Consider the following 24,197-nt stretch of genomic DNA (forward strand, 5'->3'; position numbering starts at 1 on the left):
TCTGTCCCCCCACTAATCCCCTTCTCTTTCAGGGCAGGACCCCCGAGTTAAAGGCACCATCTTCGAAATAGCCTGTAGATAAAATATCCTGCAGCCTCAGCAGCTTCATACCAAATGTCAGCTGAAGGTGATTTGAGAGAAGTGAAATATTTCACTTGGGAACTTTCACTTGGCCACAAGATTCCAGGTGAAGAGGCAAAGCTCAGTGGTCAGTTAGTGCTGTATGAAAGGTCCTGTGTGGTTTTTATGTGGTAACTGCTGACGTGTTGTGTCATTGAGTGGTCATTTGCATTTAGATACAATCCCTACTATGTCCCCATTACATGGGGCACATTATAATAGCGTAAGTCAGTATAAAGAGGATGCGAGGTTGTGGTACTGTTATTCTGGAGGGAAAAAAACATCCACCTGCGGTTAAATCAGGGGAATGGCTCAGATCACAAATCTAAGTCGTGTATCCTTATTACATGCTGCTCCTCTCGACTCATCTGGTGCTGGTGGAACAGCGGGGGGACGGGGGATCCGCGGTGACACCCCTGCCTCCGTGTTGCAGGGCGCGCGTCCTCGCACGCACGCACGCCCCCTCTCCAAGCCCGAGCGGTGTGCGGCGCGGCGCGGTCCCGGACGGTGTGCATTTCCCCACACGTCGACGACGAATGATGCACGGGTGATTCGAAAGGCGGCGGCTTACCGGCATGGGTGCCCGGTGTCTGAGGGAATAGCCTATATGGATTGGAGCTCATCATCGCCGGAGCAAATCTGGGCACAGTCAGAGAGGTGAGGCGGCGGCGGGTCGACGGTGTGCGGGGAGGCGGCGCAGCGTTTTGGGGCGTTTGGAACAAAAGACGGACCTCGTGAAACAGGCTCATTGACACGTTCATTTCGGCCACAGTCACCTGTCAGTTGTCGATTTCAGTTCTCTCTCGTGGAGAGGTCGTACATCCAACACAGGCCTGTTCTGCACAGGAGGACGTGGCTGTATCAATACAGCAGCAGCCATCTGCATGCTTTATAGATCGGTGGAAGCTATTGAGGTCACTGACGATTACATTGTTTCACTTTGACTCTCGTATTGCAGCGCATCTCTGTGTCTTTCACCAAATACAATTCATAAACGCATTTGTTGTGATGAGACATAATGCACAGGGAAGCGCTCAGTTCACGGGGCTAATTTTGGCCTACTTTGCACAAAAGAACACTGCGGTACAGTGGCACGTCTTCTGAGGGTCTGATTGTGCATTTGGAATATGGCCCAGGAGACACTTAACATAAAAGGTCCAAAAGTAAGAATTACGATTAAATTACTAGAAGTAATAATACATCACCTAATGCCACCGGGTTCTGGTCCAGGCTTTATCCAGGAGAGAGCATGACAAAATAAAGCATATGACTTTAACCCCCCCCCAAAATAATTTACATTATTCTAATGCATTGTATAGGCCTATTGCAAATAATCACTTCCAAACCTCTATGTAGCAAAAACAATCTCAATGTAGTGTGTAGGGTAATATCTAGGTTACTGCATCACATTCCTCCTACATACCACAGCACACTTGGACCATCCCACATGATATTCACAACAAGGAAAACAGTCGTGACACATGAACATAATACCCTGCCCACCACATTATATATTGCAGCATGACTATTGTGAATTTTCAAACCTCTGGCACGCAAGCAACTGTCTTTACATTTTCTGACCCAGCAGCTGTCATGAGGAATTTACAACGTGCACTGTCTGGAATGAGGAGGACCGACGGGCGATGTGCAGCACTGTGATGGCAAAAATAGAGAACCTCTCTAATGCTACTGTTATGGTGTGGTCACTGCGAACAGTGTTTAGGTTGATTCTTGTATTTATGGTCATATTACCGTGAAAATGTGTTAAAATAGACTCTCTGTTTCCACCAGATCCAGGGAACAATGATAGACAGATGGTTGGGTAACCTACAGTTAAAGGCCCAGTTGAACTCTGACCCTCAGCACCCCCACCTCCACAACATCTTTCCTCTCCCCTGCTGGGACGCCCCAATGACCCCCTATACTCTCCTACAAAGATGCAAACTAGACTGTGCTATTATAATGACAAAGATTTTAGTGGCTCTTTAGTTTCTAGAAGAAATATCTGCTTGCAAGGATTACAGAAAGACAGTTGGTTGGTGATTTTGCACCATATTCACACCCCCATAAGTGTTGGAATAGATTTACAGCTGTAGGTGTTATTAATTAACGTTTATCCCTCTCTTCACGTCTTCTGTAATGTGTTATTCATGCTGACAGTGCCTTTGTTTGTTTCTCTGGACAGTGCTGTGGGAGAGGATACTCCATCCAAGATCACAGGTCACATGACAGGTACATATCTCAAGTAAACTCTAAGGCTTGTATAAAAACATATAAAGTGCTCATATGGCTTGCTTAATCGAGTAATCTTTTTCTATGTTTGTTTTCTTCTGTTTAGATTTGTGTAGCGATGAAACAGACAACTCTCTTCCTCTTCAGCTTCACACTCTCAAGGAGTTTGAACAGGTGAGAGCCTTTATGTCAAATGATGGCAGACCTCTGTCCTCTGGCATGATTAATGACTGATCATTTGCTCTACGGGGCCATCTTGTGGATCCATGTCTTACTACAGGATGTAATGAGCTGATTCAAGTTTGCTTTGATGCAGAGGTCAGATCAGAAAGTGTAGAGGAAATCAGTGGTATTTTGTCCAGAAATCCACGATGATGAACGAAGCATCAGTGCAAGGAGGAACACCCGCAGCAGAGGATTTAGATGGAAACCACCCTGAACCCTCCTGGTGGTTAAAGTCTGCCTCTGGCTACAGCTTGGCCTACTTTAGATCTCTGTGGCACTATTACTGCACAATGTACCAGTTCTATTTCACAGAAGTACTTATAAAATATTATTTTTGTTGTTTAATGAATAAAATTGAATGTAATGGGCAGGCGTAATATAAAAGCAAAATTTCATCTAAAGCTAAATTTGACAATGTTGAAGTCTTGAAAATGTGACTTTTGGTAATAATAATTTAATCATATAGGGTGAATGGAATAAAAAAAATTGGGCTTAGCTGTCTTTTTGTGAAAGTCACCGAGGCCTATACCCAGTGCACACGTACATTTTTTAAACGTAGGTTGTTCTTTCTGTTTTGGGTTTTAATTTTTAATGCACCCACTGCTATGACATACAGTGGGTGTGAGGTTCTTTTAATTTGAATTTGACCAACCAGTCTCGGTAAGGGCAAACAACAACACAACAAGGTAAGTATAATAGCTTTGTTTTATTGATTATAAAACCCTTGAGATCGTTAACTATATCTATTAAAATCACAGCGCCATAATTCTTCATTCTACTTCTGCCATTCGTTTGTTACCTTTACCCTTATGTATGGAGTCCGCACTGTTCTTTGTAGAATAGTGCTGTTAACACAAACATGGCTGATTAGCTTAGCTCTGAAATACCCAGACTGTGTCTAAACAGTATTGCATTGATTCCCAAATCACAACAACAGCAACACACTTTTCTTCAATACCAGGGATTAAAGTTCTCAGATTTCAATCACTTGGATTCCAGAGAGGCCATACATGAGATCAGTTTAGATCTAAATGGATAAAACGTGAGGGGAGGGGGAATTTGACACTTTGAGGGAACCCTCGATCAAATAGGTAAACAAGGCCCAATAGGCTAAGGGCATGTAGATACACACTTTCTGCTCTTTTTCAGCTTCCTCTGCCTTTTTACCTGTGGGAAGTGACTGCACAGTGGACACAAAGCAAGCGCTCTAAAAAGGCGCAGTAGCACCTGTCTTTTCTAAAAACAAGCACAACAGCGTTGCAATGATGTACTGGCCATCGGGTATACTGGGATAAATCCCAGGGGGTCTCTGAATTGGTTTTACCGACCCTGCCTCTCTCCTTACCCACCCTCTCTGTGGGCCTGTTGTACCATGTGCTCTGGGACTGGGCTCACTGGCCATTCACAACACAAGCAAGTGAATGTGCATTTATGTTCGGGACTAATGCAAAACAAGTGTGCAGCAGTGGGATCGACATGTAATCAATCCCCGCCCACGGAATCAGTCTCGTGGCGGCTTGATCTTGGATGTGTCACTATTACACCTGACGTTAACACATTCCAACACACACTGCACACACACACACATTCACACACATTCTCTCCTACTTCATGAGCTGAAAAGTGCCTGTGAGGAACAGACGTGGCTGTACGTGTGGAGAAGTTTAAAACACACTATTAGCATGATGTAAGCCCTAATGTTACGTGGAGACTCCGCTTGGCGCCGAGCCTATTTTTTCCTCTGAATTATTTAGCAACAGCACGTAATGTGACACTTAGATGGGCACACTCACTGAATGCATCAATAACAAATAATCACGTAACTGCATGTGTTGGTAACATGTCTCGGTCTCTTTGTCAGAGATTCTTTTTGCATTGCACATTAATTGTGAAAATTGGTTTTTGGCCAAGGCTGTTTTGCTTTTATGAGATTAAAACAGTTCTTAGGGGGTCTACCTTCCCGTTAGTGTCTCTTTTGCTGTTCACTTGTCTCTGAGGGACATTCAGGGATTCACTGCTCTGTGAGTGTTCAGGGCACCTTCTATTAATAGCATTATGGCTCAGAGTTCCAGGTCTCCTATTTCATCCAACTTCTTTCAGCTCACCTGTCTGTCCCACTCCCATCAGCCCCTCTCCTCATACTGTAGCCCTTGTCAGGCCTTTTTTAACCTTCTAACTATCATAGACATATGGTCAATTCTGGGTGTGACTGGGTAGATTTGGTCACTAATATCAAATATTAGATGATAGTGATTCATACTTCACACTCAATAATATTATGTCTGTAAATAGGTGCCAAAATGAACCTGTCCTTACTGTGACTTTTCTGATTGCTTGGTTTAAAAAACGAGTAATAGCTTGGCCACTAAGGGGCACAAGAACACGAAAAAACAAGCTGTCATACATCGCCACAGAGTAACACTTGCCTACACATCCAGCAGACACTGTTGTTTTGTATTTGGTTACCAAGTTTATTAGTTTATCTCTGAAATGGATGCTTGCTATCGTCTGACACAGAATTCGCTGAGACTGGTGAGATTTCTGAACTTTACTACCAAAACAATCAGCTAAAAGAGACCAAAAAAACTCAGTCGAGTTGCTGAGCTGATTGATTGATTTCCTGCTTGGATTGTCATTATCACCCTTTTACATTAGTTTAAGTATTTTTGTTTCGTAAAATCAAGTCTCTTCTTGCGAAAATACATTTGTGTTAAGTAGCATTAAGAGTGAGTTATTACTTAAGAAATGTATTGATTTGCTCGATGTATAAAATACCAAAATATAAAAAAAGATCCCTTGTTTCCAAATCCAGTAGATACTAAATGGAGGTAAGTCTGTGTTGTGGTTATATAACATGGAGGCTGGTGTGGACATAGTGACAGCTGTTCTCTTGATAGGGATCAACCCCCAGACTCCAACAAAAAAAAAATTAGAAGGGTTTATTAGATTCACCTTAAATATTCTATCTGAAAGAAAGTAGATAGAATGAAAAGATCACAAAGGGACTCACATTTCACCCCATCTTTTATTTTCATGTCTGTTGCTTTCAGCAGTTTTGCAGAGGGGTGAGATTCGCCATATCACAAGTGCCTGCGTCCCTGAACCTTTTACCCCCCACTCCCTCTCCCTTCCTCCTCCCCCCCTCCCCTCCTCCCCATCTCCCTCGGCAGTCTGGGATTCCAGGGATGTCTCCTCCTGTAAAACAAGCTCCTGTCCGGTCCCCTAGTAGACCAGATCACACCATGGAGCTGACATGGCTGCAACTCTGACCGCCCGGGCTGCAGAGTAGCCCTCTGCACGGATAATGCCCATTAGACTTTAGTGTGTGTGTGTGTCTGTGTGTGTGTGTGTGTGTGTGTGTGTGTGTGTGTGCGCGTGTGTGTTAGCTTTAGTGTGTGTGTGGTTTTGTAGATGGTATCCCAATGGACTGTTAGGGGCTTTCAATTTGTAAATAATTGGCTTTTTGTGCACTTTTGGAGAAGGAGGTAGCATGTCTAACGGTTACCGGACTCTAACAAAGGGACATGCCGCGACAGTCGCTGTCCTTTGATATGGACTCTGTTTTCCCACACCTAATGGAGCGCTCAAAGACGACTGTTTATTTCTGACCTATCGCGGACATGTCAGGCGCCATCGTCATGTCTAACGGTTACCGTACTTTGTCACAGCACCTGAATGACCTGAAGAAGGAGAACTTCAGCCTCAAGCTCCGCATCTACTTCCTGGAGGAGAGGATACAGCAGAAGTTCGAGGAGAGCAGTGAGGATGTGTACCGCACGGTGAGTAGGACAGCCCTCCTCACTGAGTGTAAGGAAATGAATGGGAACCCGTTTGACCGGTGATGAATGGGACTGTAACTGGTTGCTCTTCAGGGGACAAGGGTCATTTGGGTAACAAAAAAAATCTGTGTTGAGCAGTTAGGCACTGAGTAGGTAATCTAAAGAGTTGGGCCTTTATCAAATGTTTAAGTTGGTAGTTATTGTCCTTAAGAGACGCTGAGCCACTGGTTGTTGACCCAGCTGTTGCACTGACCTGAGGTGATGTGACCTGCCATGTGTTTGCTCTACCAAGTGCTTGTTTTTAGTTATGGCCACCATGTGAAGGAATACACATTAACTAACTGTTTGTACAGGAACTTGAAATCTGTGTGTGTGTGTGTGTGTGTGTGTGTGTGTGTGTCTGTGTGTGTGTGTGTGTGTGTGTGTGTGTGTGCGTGTGTCAGCTGTCCAGTAGGAGCTCCGTTTTGCTGTGTATTGTTGTCTTATTCTAGGATTTATAAAGCTTTTATGTCTATTTTGACAAAACGAATTTGGGATCACCCCACAGCCCATATGGATAATTTAATACAGCTGCAAAAAAAAAACTTTGTGTGTATTAGTTTATACCTGCAAACGTTGTACTGAAACTACTACCTACAAAAATTCAGCACCATGTTTAGAAAAAATTGAATTGGATTTGATGTCATATCCCTGAACAGAATGGTATTCTTACTTGTTTTGCTAGCGATGTATTGAACCAATACACCAGATTGCTGCTGATACTGACATAACATTAAATGGTATTGGCCATGACATGACTGATCCACATTTAATAGAGTTTCTTTGTCAGCGTCATTAGAATCAATTCTCAGGTACATTACAGAAACATTTACACATATGGCCTCATGTTACATTAAAAGATAATTACCCATAGTGATGTGTAAAGATTTGAATTTAAAACATGGAGATATTAGATTTAAGATCTAATAGTGATACTTACCAAAAATACCCTGAGTTGAGGTATTGGGGGGGAAGCTTGATCGATGTAACCCTAGTTTAAGTGTCAATGCCAATTTATGTATTTTCTTCAAAGTTCTATCCTATATTATTTTTTCTCATAAACATTTATGTTCCTCAAATTAACTTATAGCCTCATAGGTGACCTCAGTTTCCCCTAAAAAAAAACCTTTGGGGAAAACGCAGTCCCACGTTATACTCACTCATCACAATTTGGGCTAAGTAAAGGTCAGACATCATAATGTCACCTAATCCTCTGATAGATCATTTTGGACAAAACAAGCACATCACATTGATCTCTGGTAACTTATTAGAGGATCTTTTGATATTTTCTAGATGACACACTTAAACAATTAGTCATGAACATTGGTACATACATACAAAACATAACGACAAATCCAGTGGTCTCAGAGTCATGTAAACCAGAGGTTTACCTTTTTTGACTCCCAACTCCAAAACTGTGGGGCCAGAGACTTGGGAACCTCCATTTTCCACCGAGACAGTCGGAGCATACAAAGGATACTGATTTGAGTAGTAGGTCAGATAAAAATCCCCTCCGTGCTCATGTCGCAACGCTTCCTGTGGTGCTGTAAAATGATCTGCTGCGTCTGATGCTGTCACTTAGAGGTCGTGTGAGGGACAAGGAAAATAGAAGATGAAGGCTGATGATATATTTCTTATTGGCTTTTTTTTTTTTTTTTTTTACTTAACTGCGAATGTTTATATTCTGAAGCTTTTACGGCTAAAATATGCTATTTCTAATCGTTTTAAAATTCTGATTTCTGGAAATCATCTTGCAACCCCTTCTTCGGTGTCACCTGACCCCCCCATCAAATCCCCTTCAGACTTCCTGCTTTATTGCCATTACTGTAAGAAGGTCCTTCGTTGTGCCACCTTTGCATGTCTACTCTGAACCAAACACGCCAACATATTGCCGTGTGCCTCAGTGTGTGATTTTAGAAGAGCTCTGTGACAACCTCTGTTGCCAAACGAGCCCACCGACACCGCGGTGGTACCTTTTTTATACACAATGGTGGAATAAAGCAACATTCCCGTCTTGATCATGCTGTGTGTAAACGCTGAGTGTGTCCTTCTGCGCTCCTGTGTCTGTGTGCGTGTAAACTGTGCATCTACAATAAGGTGACCCAGCTCAGCTGCTGTCTGTTTGCATGAACTAGTTGACATTTAAAGTCTCCGCCCCGTTCATTCCGAATCCCCTGTGATCAGCAACAACTTTTTGATATGAGAAAAATTAAATTGCTGCTTTAGCTATAGCCGAGCAGGACCTGAAGGCTGCATACCAGCACTGACGGAGTAAACTGATCGCACCTCATACAGCCATCGAACTGGACTTCAATCCTTGTGCCTGACAATCTCTCACTGTGTGTGGCTAAAGGTTAATCAGTCTAATCACTTTGTTATTGGAGACCAAATTTTTGCAGTGCAGTGTTATCAGACCTGAGCTGCTCCGGCACATAGTGATCTCTCCCATTGCTCGAGAGACTCTATTTATAGAGCGGGCTTGGGTACACTGATTTATTTATCTCCTGTATTCACATGCGTGTCCATATGACACGAGACACACTGTGGTACACGTGTTTGTGTGTGTTTGTATGTTGCTCTTCACTGTAGGGTTTATTATATTGTTTCATTTTGTTAAGCATTTACTTTTAGTCATGTCAGCTCTTTATTTCCTTTATGATTTTGGCATACGTTTTGATTTGAATCATAAGTAAATACAGATTTAGCATCTTGTACTGAAATAATTGTTGTGATTTCTAGGGCTGTACACCTGATAATCTATTTATTCATTTTCGAAATGTTAAGTCAATAAAATGGCAAGAAATAGTGAAAAATGCATGAAGCACTAGTTGTCAGAGTTCAGTGAAATGTCTTCAGATTAGAGCTGCAACAGTAAATCGATTGATCAATCAGCAATCGACTTCTACATTAATGGGCAACTATTTTTTATAATCAATTAATCAGTTCAAAATTCTATGATTTAAGCTTAAATGTCACTGACATACCAAATATTTTTGGTGTGTGGACAAAAAAACCATCATCTTGGGGTTTGGAAAACACAGTTGACATTTTTTACCATATCATATTTTATGGACCAAACAACTAATCATTTCATTAAGAAAATAATCTACAGATTAATCGATAATGAAAATAATTGTTAGTTGCGACCCTACTTCATATATCTTCATTTGTCCAACTACCAGTTCAAAACCCAAAGATATTCAATGTACAGATTTTCACATTTGACAAGATGGGACGTGGATATTTGTTAGATTTTTCTGTAAAAATTATAATCGTTAATGTTTTGTGTCAGTTGATGTTAAGAGACTCTTCCGGATGTAAATCTTAAAACAGAATGAGCACGGTCATCGTTTGATGCACTGAACCCAATGAATATCTGCCAGGTGGTGATAAGTCAGTGTAGCATGGCAGGCAGGTGTGTGTGTGTGTGTGTGTGTGTGTGTGTGTGTGTGTGGGAGCAACCGCCTCTCCCTCTCTTCCTTCACTCAGTGGTTATAAGTGAATCTGTTGCTGAGGGCCGACAGACCAGGAGGGGCGAGAATAGCAGGTGCACTGTGATGGGTGTCTATATTTAGAGCTGTTTTCAAGATGGGAAAAAGTGTCTCTTACTGTAAACCATGTTGACACACACACACACACACACACACACACACACACACACACACAGGAATACATGTTCCTCCTTCATGTGTCGTTCATTATTTATTGTTTGGGCATTTAGGCATATGTCTGGTCACATGTTCCATAAGTTGTAGTTGCTGCTGCATTACTAAGCTATGTAAGAGTAGAGTGCTTTGTAGGAGATGAATTGATGAATTGATATAAGTAGAGAGTCAAATAGTCTTGATTTAATTTTATTAACATGCATAACATTAGATAGGGAGGTTTTTAACTAAAGCTTTAAATTTAGACTAATGTGTCTATATGTCAATTCATCCATGTTTATATACTAAAACTAGATAACGGTGTTTTCATAGTTTCACAGAGCGACAGAAAATGTTAGTTGATGTTTTAATAAATAAAAAAACCTGTAAACAATTAATTGATTATCAAAATGTCTATAATTGAAGCCGTACGAGACTTTTGTTTACTTGAAATGTAATTCCTCAATTTGGTTAGTGTCCTGATTTTGGCTTTCAGATGCTTGTAGGTAACTTTTAGATACATCAAGTTATTTTTATCATTAAGAGGTCAAATTTTTTCGTGAACATTTGCATTGATCTGATTACAGCAAAACAACACAACTAGATTGTACTCTAGTCACATGTACAGGATAAATGTGCATGTGTGTTGTGTTGAGCAGAGTGTTTGCACACGTGTGGCCGAGCTCTCTGTGGGTGTTATCGACATACATAAAGCTCCCTGACAGGGACACGGGAAGGTCATCAGACCTCGACATGCCTGAAGAGGCACCAAAACATTTCTTCCACAGAATTAAGGAAGGGACGAAGTAGGAAAGGAGAGAGGGAGAATAACACAAGGAGAGCGAGGAAGCTAAATCTTCTGAAATGCAGCGTGAGCCAAGCTGCGGCTATATAAGTGGTAAAAACAATGAGAGCAAATATCTGATCCATTGGACAAACAGATCAACTGTACTCTCTCCCCGGTCCTGAGGTCAGAATGGAAAGAATGAGCCCCACCAATCCCCACTGTTTAAATCCCCTGTCCCCTGGCCTGGTTTGAGAGCCCTGATTGGCCCTAAAATGTCCCCCGTGCAGCACAGCAGGTAAACAAACTGCGGAGTTTAGCCTCTGGCCCCAGTGGTGAGTATCTGAGCTACCAGGAATTCTCCAGCTCTAAATATATACCAACCATGACAGCACGGTCAGATGCCCCGAACTAATGACACACAACACCCACCAGCCACGGAGATGGAGGCTGTGATGGAAAGGGATGATTTAACGACTGAGGAGACTGAGTGGGAAACTTGACATGTCAGCGCCTAAGATGTGAAGGAGAAGAGGGAAGATAGACGAGATTCAGACGAACACAGTGAACATCTAAGCAATGTAATAGTGCTACAGCCAGAATCTGTTGTCTTTTTGAGTTGCGAAATCTTTTAGGGCTGCAACTAACGATTATTTTCATTATTGATTCATCTGACGATTATTTTCCCGATTAATCTATTAGTTTTCTGGTACATAAAATGTCATATAATGGTGAAAAATGTCAATCGTGTTTCCCAAACCTCAACATGATGTTTTGTTTTGTCCACACACCAAATATATTTAGTTTACTGTCATAGAGCAAAAAACCCCCAGAAATTATTCACGAATTTTGAACCGATCAATAGATTAACAGACAGCTCTACACACAATTACCTGGTATAGAGTGATCCTAAAAATAGATTCAACAACCACGGGTCCTTTGTTTCTGCAGCATATAACAAGCTTTGCTATTGGTCACATGTATGTTTTTTGATATATATGCAAAATCAAGTGTGTAAGGCATCCCGACTGAAACTTGTTTTAGTTTTGTGTTTTTAATGCCATCACAGTGAAACTTGACATGATTGAAATCTTTGTACAGACTTGATGATTTACTGTTTCAGCCTCATAAATAGCTTGCTGCTAATTTACAGAAATTTTGTTAGCTGTATTGACAACCCATGTTGAGTGTTTGTGTTGCTCCTTTATTAAGTCTGCTTAGTGCCACAGGTTTGGGAATGTGGGCGTGGCAAACTGTCATGATGAGGATGATGATGATGAAACATGAAATGTTTGACTGACCGACCTCACTGCTCTTCATCTGTTGCAGAACATCGAGCTGAAGGTGGAAGTAGAGAGCTTGAAGCAGGAGCTCCAGGAGAAACAGCAGCTTCTGGACAAAGCCCTGTACGTGCACAAATATCAATCATAAGTATTCACTGTTGTCAAATATATCTCACCAGAAACATTTTACTGAACTGAAAAGTCAGCACCAGTATTTATTTGCCATAGTATCACAAATGTCGAAGGCCTCTCCTGCCTGTCTCGTCGCAGATTGATGTCGACTGACCAGCAACAGCTTGTGTGACATAATTACATCCAATCCTTCTAATGTTTTCTTTGGCCACATGGACTTTGTTTAATAGTGTGTAGCAGTGGGCAGACGGGGAAATTGCTCCAGTGGATTAATACTTTGATGATTAAATTAATCGTCCATTGTTTCCAATATTCATCTGTCGAGTGTCAGACCTTAATGTTTTGTACATGTGGTTGCGTGTCTCCATCTTTGGATGTCCCCACTAGAGATTAACTGTGATTCTCTACATGGTCGTGTCTTAACTGTGGTAACGCTTCATATCTCCAGCAGCTCATATGTCATGCAGCAGCTGATAATGACAACACACACACACACACACACACACACACAGTTAGGATTATTGTATAAAGTGTTGTATGAAAATGTTAGTGTTTCCATTGAGGGAGACAATCCAGTTTCACAAAAAGGCTTAAGAATCTTAGAGATCTTACATGTTTGAAAATTAATAGTCACGTGAGATTAACACTGGTTTTCTGTGGGGTTTTTTTTTAAACAATGGTTTATCCCTTTTTGAAACAGTTGATTACTTAAAACAGATCTTCTCCTCCTGCAGGTCTTCTCCTGTCCCACAGTGGAGCTTAAAACTGCTGCCAAGCTCAGTGGTTTGTTTGAGATACAAAGGAATTGGTGAATCTTTTGCTGGGTTGTTTGTATGGCAGCCTTAGTATTCTTGATACTTTGATGTGGCGAACTCTACAGAGAGAATCTTTCTACTGCTGAGGTTGTCAGAGATGCCGCTTAAAGGTCATGTTGTTGACCTTTGAAAGATAAAGTGGCTCTTATTACTCGTCTGTTTCCACTGCTGTTGTTGCTCCCTCTCTGCACAACCTTTACTTTAGGCATTATGTTTTTATGATTTCAAAAGCTGTTCGATGAGAGCAGAGATGATTGTGTCAGTGAAGCCAGTTGTTGCATGACTTTCTACTACGCTGCTGGCCAACAGTTACACTACCTCTATATTTTATTTCTCTAGTACACATTCTGTGGTGTGATTGTTTCCAAAGAATGTCTCACTGCCATGTTGAGGATAATCAAACTGTCACCGTTATGTCAAAGTGGAGGATTTTTGTCACACTAGCAGCATATTCTGTGTTTTGAGTATCAACCTGATGAGCAGAAATGTGCCCTCACCAATAAGCGGAAAACTCACAGCAACAATCAATAAAAATACATTCAACAACAATAAAAAGGATTGTCTTATCCCATCTTAAAGCACGGTCCTGTTCAACAGATTCTTGAATTTTAGTACAGCTGCTTTTCATGGAAGTTTTTTAAAATTATGTATTTGTACTAGTATATGAAAGACCAACATCACTGAATCCTCTAACTTCTTGCAGAGTGGCTGGCATTCGAGCCGTCTACATCGGCTGAAGATCCACTGCAGATAAAGGACACTTGTCCAAGAGACAGACACTGGCATTACTCAGACTGGTTGAAAATATCTCAGTTATTTGAGCTGTTGCATGTGGTGGACAGAGTTAAAAACGTATGTCGAGAGGGTCCAGAACAGGACTCATGGCGACAGAGTGGCGTGTGCCATTCTGGGAGAAGGAATTCTGGAATGGGGTTGTTGACTGACCAAGTGATATAGACAGATGCTTGCACAGTTGGAGTCCAGAGGAGTGAGGGGGAGCACTTACGTCATGGGCCACATAATGTGGTTGTAGGAGAACACAAAGAAACACAAAGATATTCATGTTTCATACCTTTGTGACGAAGTGGGTGAGATCTCTGTACTCACCACTCGTCTCTTTCTACAAGTCATCTTGCACATCATATTATTTTCTACGTGTTCATTTTTCTATAATTTAGCATTGCTAAGGTAACATTACTTCACTTAATATCCCGTGTTTGTTTGTTAGCATTATGTTGCAGTTTACATCAAAGCATGTGTAAGTTAAAGCAAACACACAGCCATAAGTTACTTTCGGTTATCTTTATTAAGTTGCAGGTTTGGAAATTGTTTAACTGTTTGTTTCTCGGTCCGTACTCGCAATTGTTTGTTCCTTTCTTCAGAGCCACCATGCAGGTCCGTTGTTAGAGGGAGGCCCGCTGAGAATTTCCTGGTTTTTATGGTGTTGGTGGTGTCATCGCTGACATCATGGGTTAAACCAACTGCTGGGGGTTTGTTTTTAGTCTAAATGCTTGGTTTGGTAGTTTATTGTTTGTCAGTAAAAGCTGTTGAGGTGCGTACCTTTCAGATAGTTATTTAGGAGTGTAATGAGCTTGGGAAGGGAGCTAAATGATAATTTATATTCCCTGGTGTTATGGTCACTGTATGTTTCATCCCTCAGTAAAATACTGGTACAGGCTGAAGGCGTGTAGGTGTTAATTGAACACCCTATATATTCAGTTGCATTTTAGGCTTCTCGAGGAGGAAAGATCAACGTGAGGCTGTGCTGCCATGAACATGTGCCTTTTTGGGGGGGAGTTTTCATGAGTTAATTTTCAGATTTATTTTCTTTGATTTTGACAAGTTACACGTGTAATTGGGAGCACTGTAAATAAACACTCTCCTTGTAGAGTCAACATGTCTGTCGGGTCTGCCTACCTACCACCTTCCTTTGACATACCAAACTATCTTAGAACCTTTCCCAGTGTATTTCAGTGAATCATTTTGCCACAAAAATACATACACCGGTAAACCTTCACTTCAGCAACGCAAACATCTGATTAAGTCAATACCTGTCACAGTCCAGGTTACATTCACAAGGAAAAATGACCTAAAATGAATCCACTGCTTTCTAAACATCAAACCATGTGAGTCTAACATATGTGCACATAAACTGATTTGGTGATCAAGTCGAATTTTCTCTTTGACAGCACAACAGCAGAGAGCTTGACCAATCACAATGAGGCGGAGCTGCAGAGACGGTGTGGGGAGAGACAGCAGGAAATCGATCACATGCAGCAAGTGCTTGAGACCAAGATTCAGCTCCTGCAGGAGGTTGGTCCGCTCCCTATAGCTATTTAGATACAAACGTGACTCAGTCTTACAAATCGTAACACTTTAACTCTTTGTGTGTTTCCCAGGAGGCCCAGCTCGCACGCAGCGAGGCCGGGCGGATGGTCTCGCTGGCCGGATCACACTCCCACGCCTCTCTCATCTCCCTCGACACTGCCATGGAGGACATCCCAGAGGACGAGAGGCCTCCGAGCCTCCAGTCCCCGTCCAACACCAACAAAGACAGGTGCCAAAAAAAAACAAATACAAATCTCACACCAATACCAAACTAAGTCCATTTAGTGTCACTGACTGACCGTGCCTCTGTCTGTGTTCAGGTTGATAGAGGAGCTTACCACAGAGCTTCACTCCAAAGAGGCCCTCATCACGGAGCTGAGCGGAGAGAAGACGACCCTCACACTCAGGGTGGGGGAGCTGGAGGGACAAGTTCAGCAGCTGTCTTCATCGCTGCTGCAGAAGGACAAGGATGTGGAGGTAAACATGCTGCTTTAAATGACCACTAACAAACATTGGGTATTCAAACTTTGCAACATCATTTCTCTAACCTTGGAGACTTTAGGAAGCCTTTAGTAAATGTCTTTCCGGGAGCTATTTCCCCCTCGTGTATATTACTGTAAGTATATCGATGAAAGCCTTTACAATTCACACCGCCCTTCTATTATTACAATTACATTCCTCTGGACCACCATGTTTTTTTCTGTTCTGACTTCTATTCTAGAAAGAGGCTCCTGAAGCTGCATATGTTACATTCCTCAGACTTATTTTAACAGCTATTCATGTGGGTCACAGGAGCAGTTTGCAAACCACCACTTAAATAAACACAGACACTGACTAATGCAGATATAAATGTATATGAGTATTCACATTCTCACACACACCAAAAAAGTAAATCATGATTTCATCTGATGAGACCAATGATTTCTTATTTCAGAGCAGGTTTTTATTTAGTCTCATTCCTTTTTCTCTGTGCATCCCCTTCCTCTATACAAATTAATATTCAATTTTGTTTTCAACTCCTGAGTTAGTACATACACAAGGTATAGGTTATATTATTTATATTTACATCTATAGTTTCTGTTCCACAGTTCTATCAGGAGGAACTGGGTCAAGAGAGGCTGCGTATCGAACAGGAGATGCAGGTAGGTGAACCTTCGACTTCCCTTACGAATTTAAAACAACTCTGGTTCATTGTCCTTCTCGTGTTATTATTCAGTATTCCACTAAGTGTCAGAGCAGCATCACATGTGCTCACTGCTGCAGCGCAGAGCACTTTGTTAGACAGACTCTGCCTCCTAATGGAGAAGTTACACATAGCAGTTTCACACAAAACCTGACAACTGTAGATTAAACAAGACACATATTTTTTTTATAATTTGGTCAGTTACTTGTTGTTTTACAGAAATGTTCTGTACTAAAATCAGAAAGATCACAATCTGACCAACAAAATATAATTAATGATGAAATAAACAGCCTATTTGTGATACACCCAACTTCTAAATTTGAAAAAGTCATGATATGAAAGGAAATTATCTATGTTTGTTATGTTTCTGCAATCCATTCAACTACTCTGTATGATAGGAGAACACAGGCGTCGTTACGACTGTCAACAACGTCACGGTAAAAAGTAAACAACCAGTGAGACACCCTGCAGTGAAATGACATTTCGTCATCGGTCATTGTGGAAAACCCTAAATGTTTCATGTGTCTGACTGTGGATCTAAAACTAAGAAGCAGAAGAGAGAGGAACATGTTGCAAAAAAACAGTTAATTGAACCTGCAGTGCACGGATCATGATATGAGGCTTCTAGTGAAAGTACAGTCCATCTTATTGCGGGTTTTATTTCATCACTCTAAGTGCCACAATCTCATTACATTTACGGGCTTTAGCTGCACTCACAACCCCAGGGACACGTTTCTTCACAGATACATGATGAAACTGCAAATGGAGAGGGATCATTACCCCGACAGCAGCTCTCTCCCCACCATTTGTTAGTTCTATGAATTAATAATCATAACCATAGGCGCTGCGTAACCTGTGCACTGCTGGTCCTCATTGTTTGGCAGTAGCCTGGGCTGCTGTCGCACTATTTGTTGCAAACATATTTGTTGCTGGATGCTTTAACTTGTAAATCGGTTTCGGATGAAGGATGCAAATGCGGTTGCCAGGCCGGCTCACTGCTCAGATTTCAAACTGGATACATGTGTTGCGTAAAAGTGTGTGCGTGTGCTTGTGAACACTGTTTCCAATGATGTACGACAAGACTGTATGTGGAAAACAGGAAGTCACTAAGGTAACAGTGGGCCAATGTATAGTAGGCTTTAAAGTGCAATGTATACTGTATATGATACGAAACATGTGTTCAGTGTGCACATGAAAGACACAGCATTGGCATGAGCATCGTAAGGAGACAATTTTTGTTAAGGGTTTTTTAATGTGGTTTAAATGTAGGTTGTTGTCAGTGACTCGCAAAATCAGAGGGAAGTGACAGTTGTTTATTGGGTAACTGGTGTGTGTGTGTTTGTGTGTGTGTGTGTGTGTGTGTGTGTGTGTGTGTGTGTGTGTGTGTGTGTGTGCGTGTGTGTGTGTGTTGCGTGTGTGTGCGTTTGTGTGTTTGTGTGAGTGAGAGAGAGTAAGAGACTCCAAAAATGTATTTATATATTTTTTTAAAGTTCTAGCGTGAGGAACACAGCTGCATTTGCATCTCCTCACACGGATCAGAAGAGATCATGTGAGGATCAGTGTAAGTGGGGTCTTGCGTGCGTGAGTGGTCTTGCGCACATTCCCTTGAGGTGCCTTTTTACATATGTGCGTGTGTGTGTGTGTGTGTGTGTGTGTGCATGCAGGCATCTCGCTGGTTAGCACTTTAGTGGCTCTTGTTTCAGACGGGTCGTCAATAGGTCAGGCTGACCTTAAAGAGATCTGCGACCCTGACGCTGATATCAAGTTGTGTTGTTTCAGACGGACACCCGCCAAAAGAGCCCTTAATTAGTTCCCCAGACACCACAGTCATTTAGATCATGTCTGGAGAGAACAGAGGAAGCAGGAAAAGTATCTGCTGAAATCTCTCTCACAATTATTTCCAGGATTTCCTTTTCAAGAATAATTTGTAGTAATTAGTAAATACTGTAAACTGCTAAATTGTTAATCGGTTTGGCAATTTGCTTATAGTCATGAACATTAAATTCCCCAAAACATAAAATAACATTCAAGTAGACTTATCATCGAGCAGGATCCTTCCCACGTGTCGTTGGCTTTCTGCAGCCTTCTCGAATATCTGATTAAGAGAAAAAAACTCAAACCCAGTAATTACTGTGACCTTCAAATAACCAACAATCAGGGACCCCAAGGTCGACCCAAGGCCGCACAACTCTGACTCACACATTGATGTGAATGTTCACCATCACACTCTGTCCTGGAACAAAGGAACTGCTTGGTGGATGGAAGCATGTGGACAGTCGACAGGGGATTTTTTTTTTGTTCTCACTGCGTATCTGTTTGGAAGTCACGGCGTGGCAGCATGATCTGTGTTTGCGCCCTCAGGAAAAAAAAATTTGGCCACTGCAGAGACAAACTTACACAATCAGATGCAACAGAAAGGCCTGGTTGTTTGACTTTCACAGTCAAACCATTGTTGAAATGTCTGCATCATGACATCAGGAGACACTTATAAAAATCTTGAAGCAAAAACATGTTTTGACTCTCTGAACTGCTGTTTTGAAAATTAATACACCAGCATTCACGTTTACATCGTTATGTTTTCTTAATGTTGAATTCCATTTTTTTAATTACTCAATACAGGACATACATTAACAAGCTGCAACCAAACATGTTTATTTATATATTATACTCTTGCATTTATATATGATTACTTTAAACATGATAACTGATTATCTATCTGACTTATAACTGTCATGCTGCCAGTATAATAATGACCTCTATTCCCAGTTTATCTTCATAACCTCAGGCAAACTTTACATCGCCACACAACTGGCTTCATCTTGGTGCTCACTGATCATTATGTTGAGAAAACATCCTTTTGTCCTCCCTCTGCACAACCTTGTGACCTGATACAGCACTAATGAATGACTAAAGGCCCCTGAATAGAATAGAATAGAATAGAATAGCAGAGAAAAGGTCTAAGTCACATGTTGTTATAGTAAAAAATGAAATATAATGAAGCCATGTTTGATCGTTGTGATAATTTATAGAAGTCACGTTCAACTGATGATGCTTTTCTTTGACGATTAATATGTAGATTTCTTTTAATTAATCAAAAATGTATTAATACATTTATACAATGCATGATAAAAATGTCAGAATATATTGGAAAGAAACAAAGATTTTGTCAATTTCACTAATTCTTGAAAAACACAGTGACATGTATGCTTCAAAACAGGAAATACAAAAAAGGTGCTGCTTGATAAATCACTTGAAAGATTAATGGATTATTCAGATATTCGGCAAATGATTTTCTGTCACTTGAGTAATCCACTAGTTTCAGTTTTGTTCATGTAATTTCATATACAGTACAATTAAAAGCAAAACACTGGGAAATAGAAAGAATCTGGTTCTAGTCAACTCTGTGTGAGACAGAAGAGGATATTTAAAATCATACGTAGTCTATAGATTTTTAGAATGAAATTGTCAACCTTGTACAATAAAAATGCTGTTTCGCCATGCTATACAGCATTCTGGGGGCGGGGAATTACAGTTTGAAACATAACATGGAATGTACAAGAGTGTTGATTTGACAGAGCGTCACTAATGTAACCGAGCTGCTGCTCAGCCAGGCGAGCGGGGCTTAGGAGCCCGGACAGGCGGAAGTGACCGACTCCCGGGGGAACACCGCTCCATCTCTTTAACTCCCAACCTTGAAATAAAGCAGCTATCCGCTGGATTCATCAGCACGTGCATTTTGTGGGCTATCACACTGAGATTCGTCGCCGCGATTGGGAATTCACAGTGGACACTGAATCGTGCGCATCCCCGTGGCTGCACCGCCCCCCCCGCCCCGCCCCACCCCCGCGCTCCCTGAATGGTGCGCTCCGCCGATGCAGGTCTGGTCCAGCCACATCGTTATCTACCCGGAGGATCGAGGAGCGAGCCCGGTGTGGATGTCTCTGTCTCTCCCTCTCTCTCTCTGGAATGAATGAGGGGTCCGCTCGTCGGGGACGGACACCGGGAGAAGACTCAGAGGACTGCCCCGGGACGCATGTGGCTGCTCCGTGTCCGCGCCGAGAGCAGCGGGTTATTGCCGATCACCGGTCGTAGTGAGCCTCTTTCTTTTTTCTTTTTTCCTTGCGGGAGCGCGCGGTGCGGCTCGTGTGTCCGTGACAGCATCGTGATGGCGCAGAGGAGCATCCGGTGCTGTCGAGAAATGCTGGACATGTACGGACGGATACGAGTCTGTGCGCCATATTCGCGATGCACCTGCACCTCCAGGAAATGAGCGGTGGTCGTGAGCTGATGGACGGTCACAGTATTGATCAACCTGCTTTTTTTTTTACCTCACGGTGCTCTGCGCTACCAAGAAGCACATGTGACATCTTTCTCCACAGGCATGGGCGACTGAGTCTTCTTTTCTACTCTTTTTCGTCTAATTTCTCTTTGGGCCATTGAATTAAATGCCAATTTAAAGACCGAATGTCACAAGAAGCTTCACACCACATCAGATGCAGAGGGCTTTTACTGTGACATGTATTCACTCTGATCCAGATGTGTTCATGTTAGAGCAAATACGATATTCTTTCACGCCTGGCTCATTATAAACCTGTGGAATGCTCGATGTCAAGATGAAGGACTCGTGTCGCATCTGTGGACGGGAGCTGTGCGGCAACCAGAGGCGATGGATCTTCCACCCCACCGCCAAACTCAACCTGCAGGTGCTGCTGTCCCATGCCCTGGGGCTAGAGCTGACCCGGGACGGCAGAGGGGAGTTCGCCTGCTCCAAGTGCACCTTCATGCTGGACCGCATGTACCGCTTTGACACGGTCATCGCCCGCGTGGAGGCCCTGTCCATCGAAAGGCTGCAGCGGCTCCTGCAGGAGAAGCACCGGCTGAGGCAGTGCATCGGCGGGCTCTACCGGAAAACGAATTCAGAAGACGGAGCAGTGACCATCGTTGGGGGTGATGAAGCGCCAGGGGATGGCATTGTGGACATTTCTGGTCTCACTCATGCAAAGTACTGTGCCCTGCTCCAGGACGACCTGGTCTACTCTTTGTACGAGTCCTGGGCTGACGACAACCTCGACGGTCAGCATCACCACCACCCGCAGTGTGCTGCGGGCGCGGGGTCGGAGGTTACAGTCGCAGGCTCACAGCGCTGTGTGCCTAGCACTCCCAGGAAGTGTCGGGGATGTTCCCACTGGCGGGTTGCAGACTCTGACTATGAAGCTGTTTGTAAGGTGCCCAGGAAGTTGGCACGGAGCATTTCATGTGGGCCATCGACCAGATATTCGGCCAGTGCTATCGGCAGCGTGGCTGGAGGATTGGGAGCTGGTGGAGAAGGAGACGGACGAAGTGTGGACGACTCAGAAGAACCCCCCTCCTCTCTAACTCTGGTCCCTGGTTCTCAGGACCCCTCGAGGAGATCAGATAGCGATCGCACCCTGGCTGGACGAGCCAGCTCCAGCCCTTCTGTAGCATCCCTAGAGACCGCAGAGGAATACACCCAGCCTGGAGCCATGACAGATGGTCCTCTGAGCTCCCCCAGGGAAGCCATGGATGACCAGATATTTGACTCCCTCTCTGAGGAGCACACCCCACATGGTCAAGCCTCAGCTGGGCTCAGCCTCTCTCTGGCCCTCTGCTTGCTGCAGAGCTGTGCCGTCTACCGGCCGGTCCCGAGTTCGAAGGGGAGCAAGCTGCCTGTGCTGCTCAGACGGGGCTCCATTAACGGAGCCACAAGGCTGGGATTCCCCGATCCTGTCCGTGGAATGTCGTACGGAACTCCAGACAGAGAAAGTGACAGCCACATGCCAACACCTGAGCTGGAGACCCCTCTGATCAGGCTGGATCAGGATCTGAACCTGGCGGACATGGAGGACCTATTGGAAGATTTGTACAAAGCGTATCCTCCCCCACCTCCACACCAGGTACAGAACCATGACGAGGATGGTGATCGTGTCTTTCACTACTGTAGGATGATGACACGTGGTGGATGACGGAATCTTTTCCTATGCACTGCAAATCTGCAGCATCTGCAGCACTGAGTGAACCACCACAACAGACTTTGATGTTTGACATGCAAAACAGCGCAGCCTCCCCACAAAACGACTATTCTCTCTCTTTCATCTTAATTAGCCACATAATCCAGCTGTCAGTCACTTAAATCCTACTCCTCCTCTCCCGCGAGCATTTTACTCAGGAGAATGTGAACTACAACAATGTGTGTGTGTGTGTGTGTGTGTGTGTGTGTGTGTGTGTGTGTGTGTGTGTGTGTGTGTGTGTGTGTGTGTGTGTGTGTGTGTGTGTGTGTGTGTGTGTGTGTGTGTGTGTGTTGGAATACATTAGACAAGCAGTCAGGTGTGGGTAAGCGGTAAAACACGTCATGGCCTAATTAACTAGTGTGTGTGTGCACCCGAGTACAAAGAGGTCATTGCTCATGTCAACAAAGTAGGAAACAGAGAGAGTGTAGGAGTAAAAGAATAGAGAAAAAAACATTTAGATTTAAATTCAGTGAGTGTAAAATATCTTAAAATGTAAAACCATCATTTGATTCCATCTAATTGTGGATCCACAGTGAATTCCATCACAGCTGGTAAACACTCGGAGGCATGAACACGGCCTGCAGACACACAAGCCTCCCAGTTATTCCGTTTTAATTTACATTGAAATTCAGGATGTGCTACTTCAAACTGGGAAGACAATGTGCGTCAGTGTTTTGAGTTATTGGCAAAGAGCCGACTTCCCCAAGTTAGTAATGTAGGGCTGCAACTAAGGATTATCTTTGATTAATCTGTCTCGATTAATCGATTAGTTGTGTGCCCCAGAAAATGTCAGAAAATGGCAATCGTTTTTCCGGAACCCCAAGACGATGTTTTGTTTTGTCCACAAACCAAAGATATTCAGTTTCCTGACATAGAGGAGGGAAACAAACCTGAAAACATTCACATTTCAGAAGCTGACATTTTTTACTTTTTTCTTTTCATAAAAAATTACTTTAACCTATTTATCAATTATCAAAATAGTTGACACTCTTTAGTAATCATCTGTTTATCATCATAGTTTTTGGATCGGTGCATTAGTCCCTGAATGAGATGCTCTTAATAAGACGCGTGGACATCGTGCGTGATATCGGTGCAGGGGGCTGCCGACTGAAGTAGGTTAGATGTGCGGAGACATTAAGACAAAGTGACTCCACCACTGTCCTATTTTTCACTCCGAGCCCTTGAGGCAAAGTGATTCACAGCAAGGTCAGACCACCCTGTCATCTCAACACTGGTTGGCTACTACAGCCGCACCATTGAAATGATAGGTTTTCTTCTCTTTTTTCAACTTTTAGATTTAATCTCAGCTATATTGAACCACACATATATAAGTGAGCGTGCAACACAATGATATCCATCCTTCAGTTTTTTAAAAGTTGGAATTATTCATACATTGCTTATGTTTATACAATAGTAGCACTGAGTGATTTGTGCACACTCACTCATGCATGCAGACGCTTGCACCACTCCAGCGGCTCTCTCCTCGCCATAGCTTTTTACAAAGTACACACACACACACACACACACACACGAATGAGCAGAGTTTCTAAACGTTGTACACACACAGGGTTACACAACCCACTGTGACAGCTATGCAGACATCA

At 42.8% G+C, this 24,197-nt stretch overlaps 1 protein-coding gene across 11 annotated transcripts in view; it reads left to right on the forward strand.

Annotated features, from left to right (window-relative positions):
* The first annotated feature begins 598 nt into the window (after window positions 1-598).
* Window positions 599-24,197, forward strand: part of LOC118311325 (myomegalin-like) — a 43,908-nt gene continuing 20,309 nt past the window's right edge. For 6 of the 11 annotated variants that reach the window (XM_047332091.1, XM_047332099.1, XM_047332092.1 and 3 more), the window contains exon 1: window positions 20,442-22,479. In XM_047332091.1, coding sequence (XP_047188047.1) covers window positions 21,163-22,479 — 1,317 coding nt within the window. In that variant the 5' untranslated portion in view covers window positions 20,442-21,162. Of the gene's footprint in view, window positions 778-2,305; window positions 2,353-2,458; window positions 2,527-6,245; window positions 6,357-12,152; window positions 12,230-15,242; window positions 15,367-15,452; window positions 15,611-15,701; window positions 15,859-16,469; window positions 16,524-20,440; window positions 22,480-24,197 lie in introns of those variants that run through there. The other 5 variants (XM_047332096.1, XM_047332100.1, XM_047332093.1 and 2 more) reach the window with 2 other exon arrangements.

This window comes from Scophthalmus maximus, chromosome 5 (assembly GCF_022379125.1).
Source record: "Scophthalmus maximus strain ysfricsl-2021 chromosome 5, ASM2237912v1, whole genome shotgun sequence".
Classification (NCBI taxonomy): domain Eukaryota; kingdom Metazoa; phylum Chordata; class Actinopteri; order Pleuronectiformes; family Scophthalmidae; genus Scophthalmus; species Scophthalmus maximus.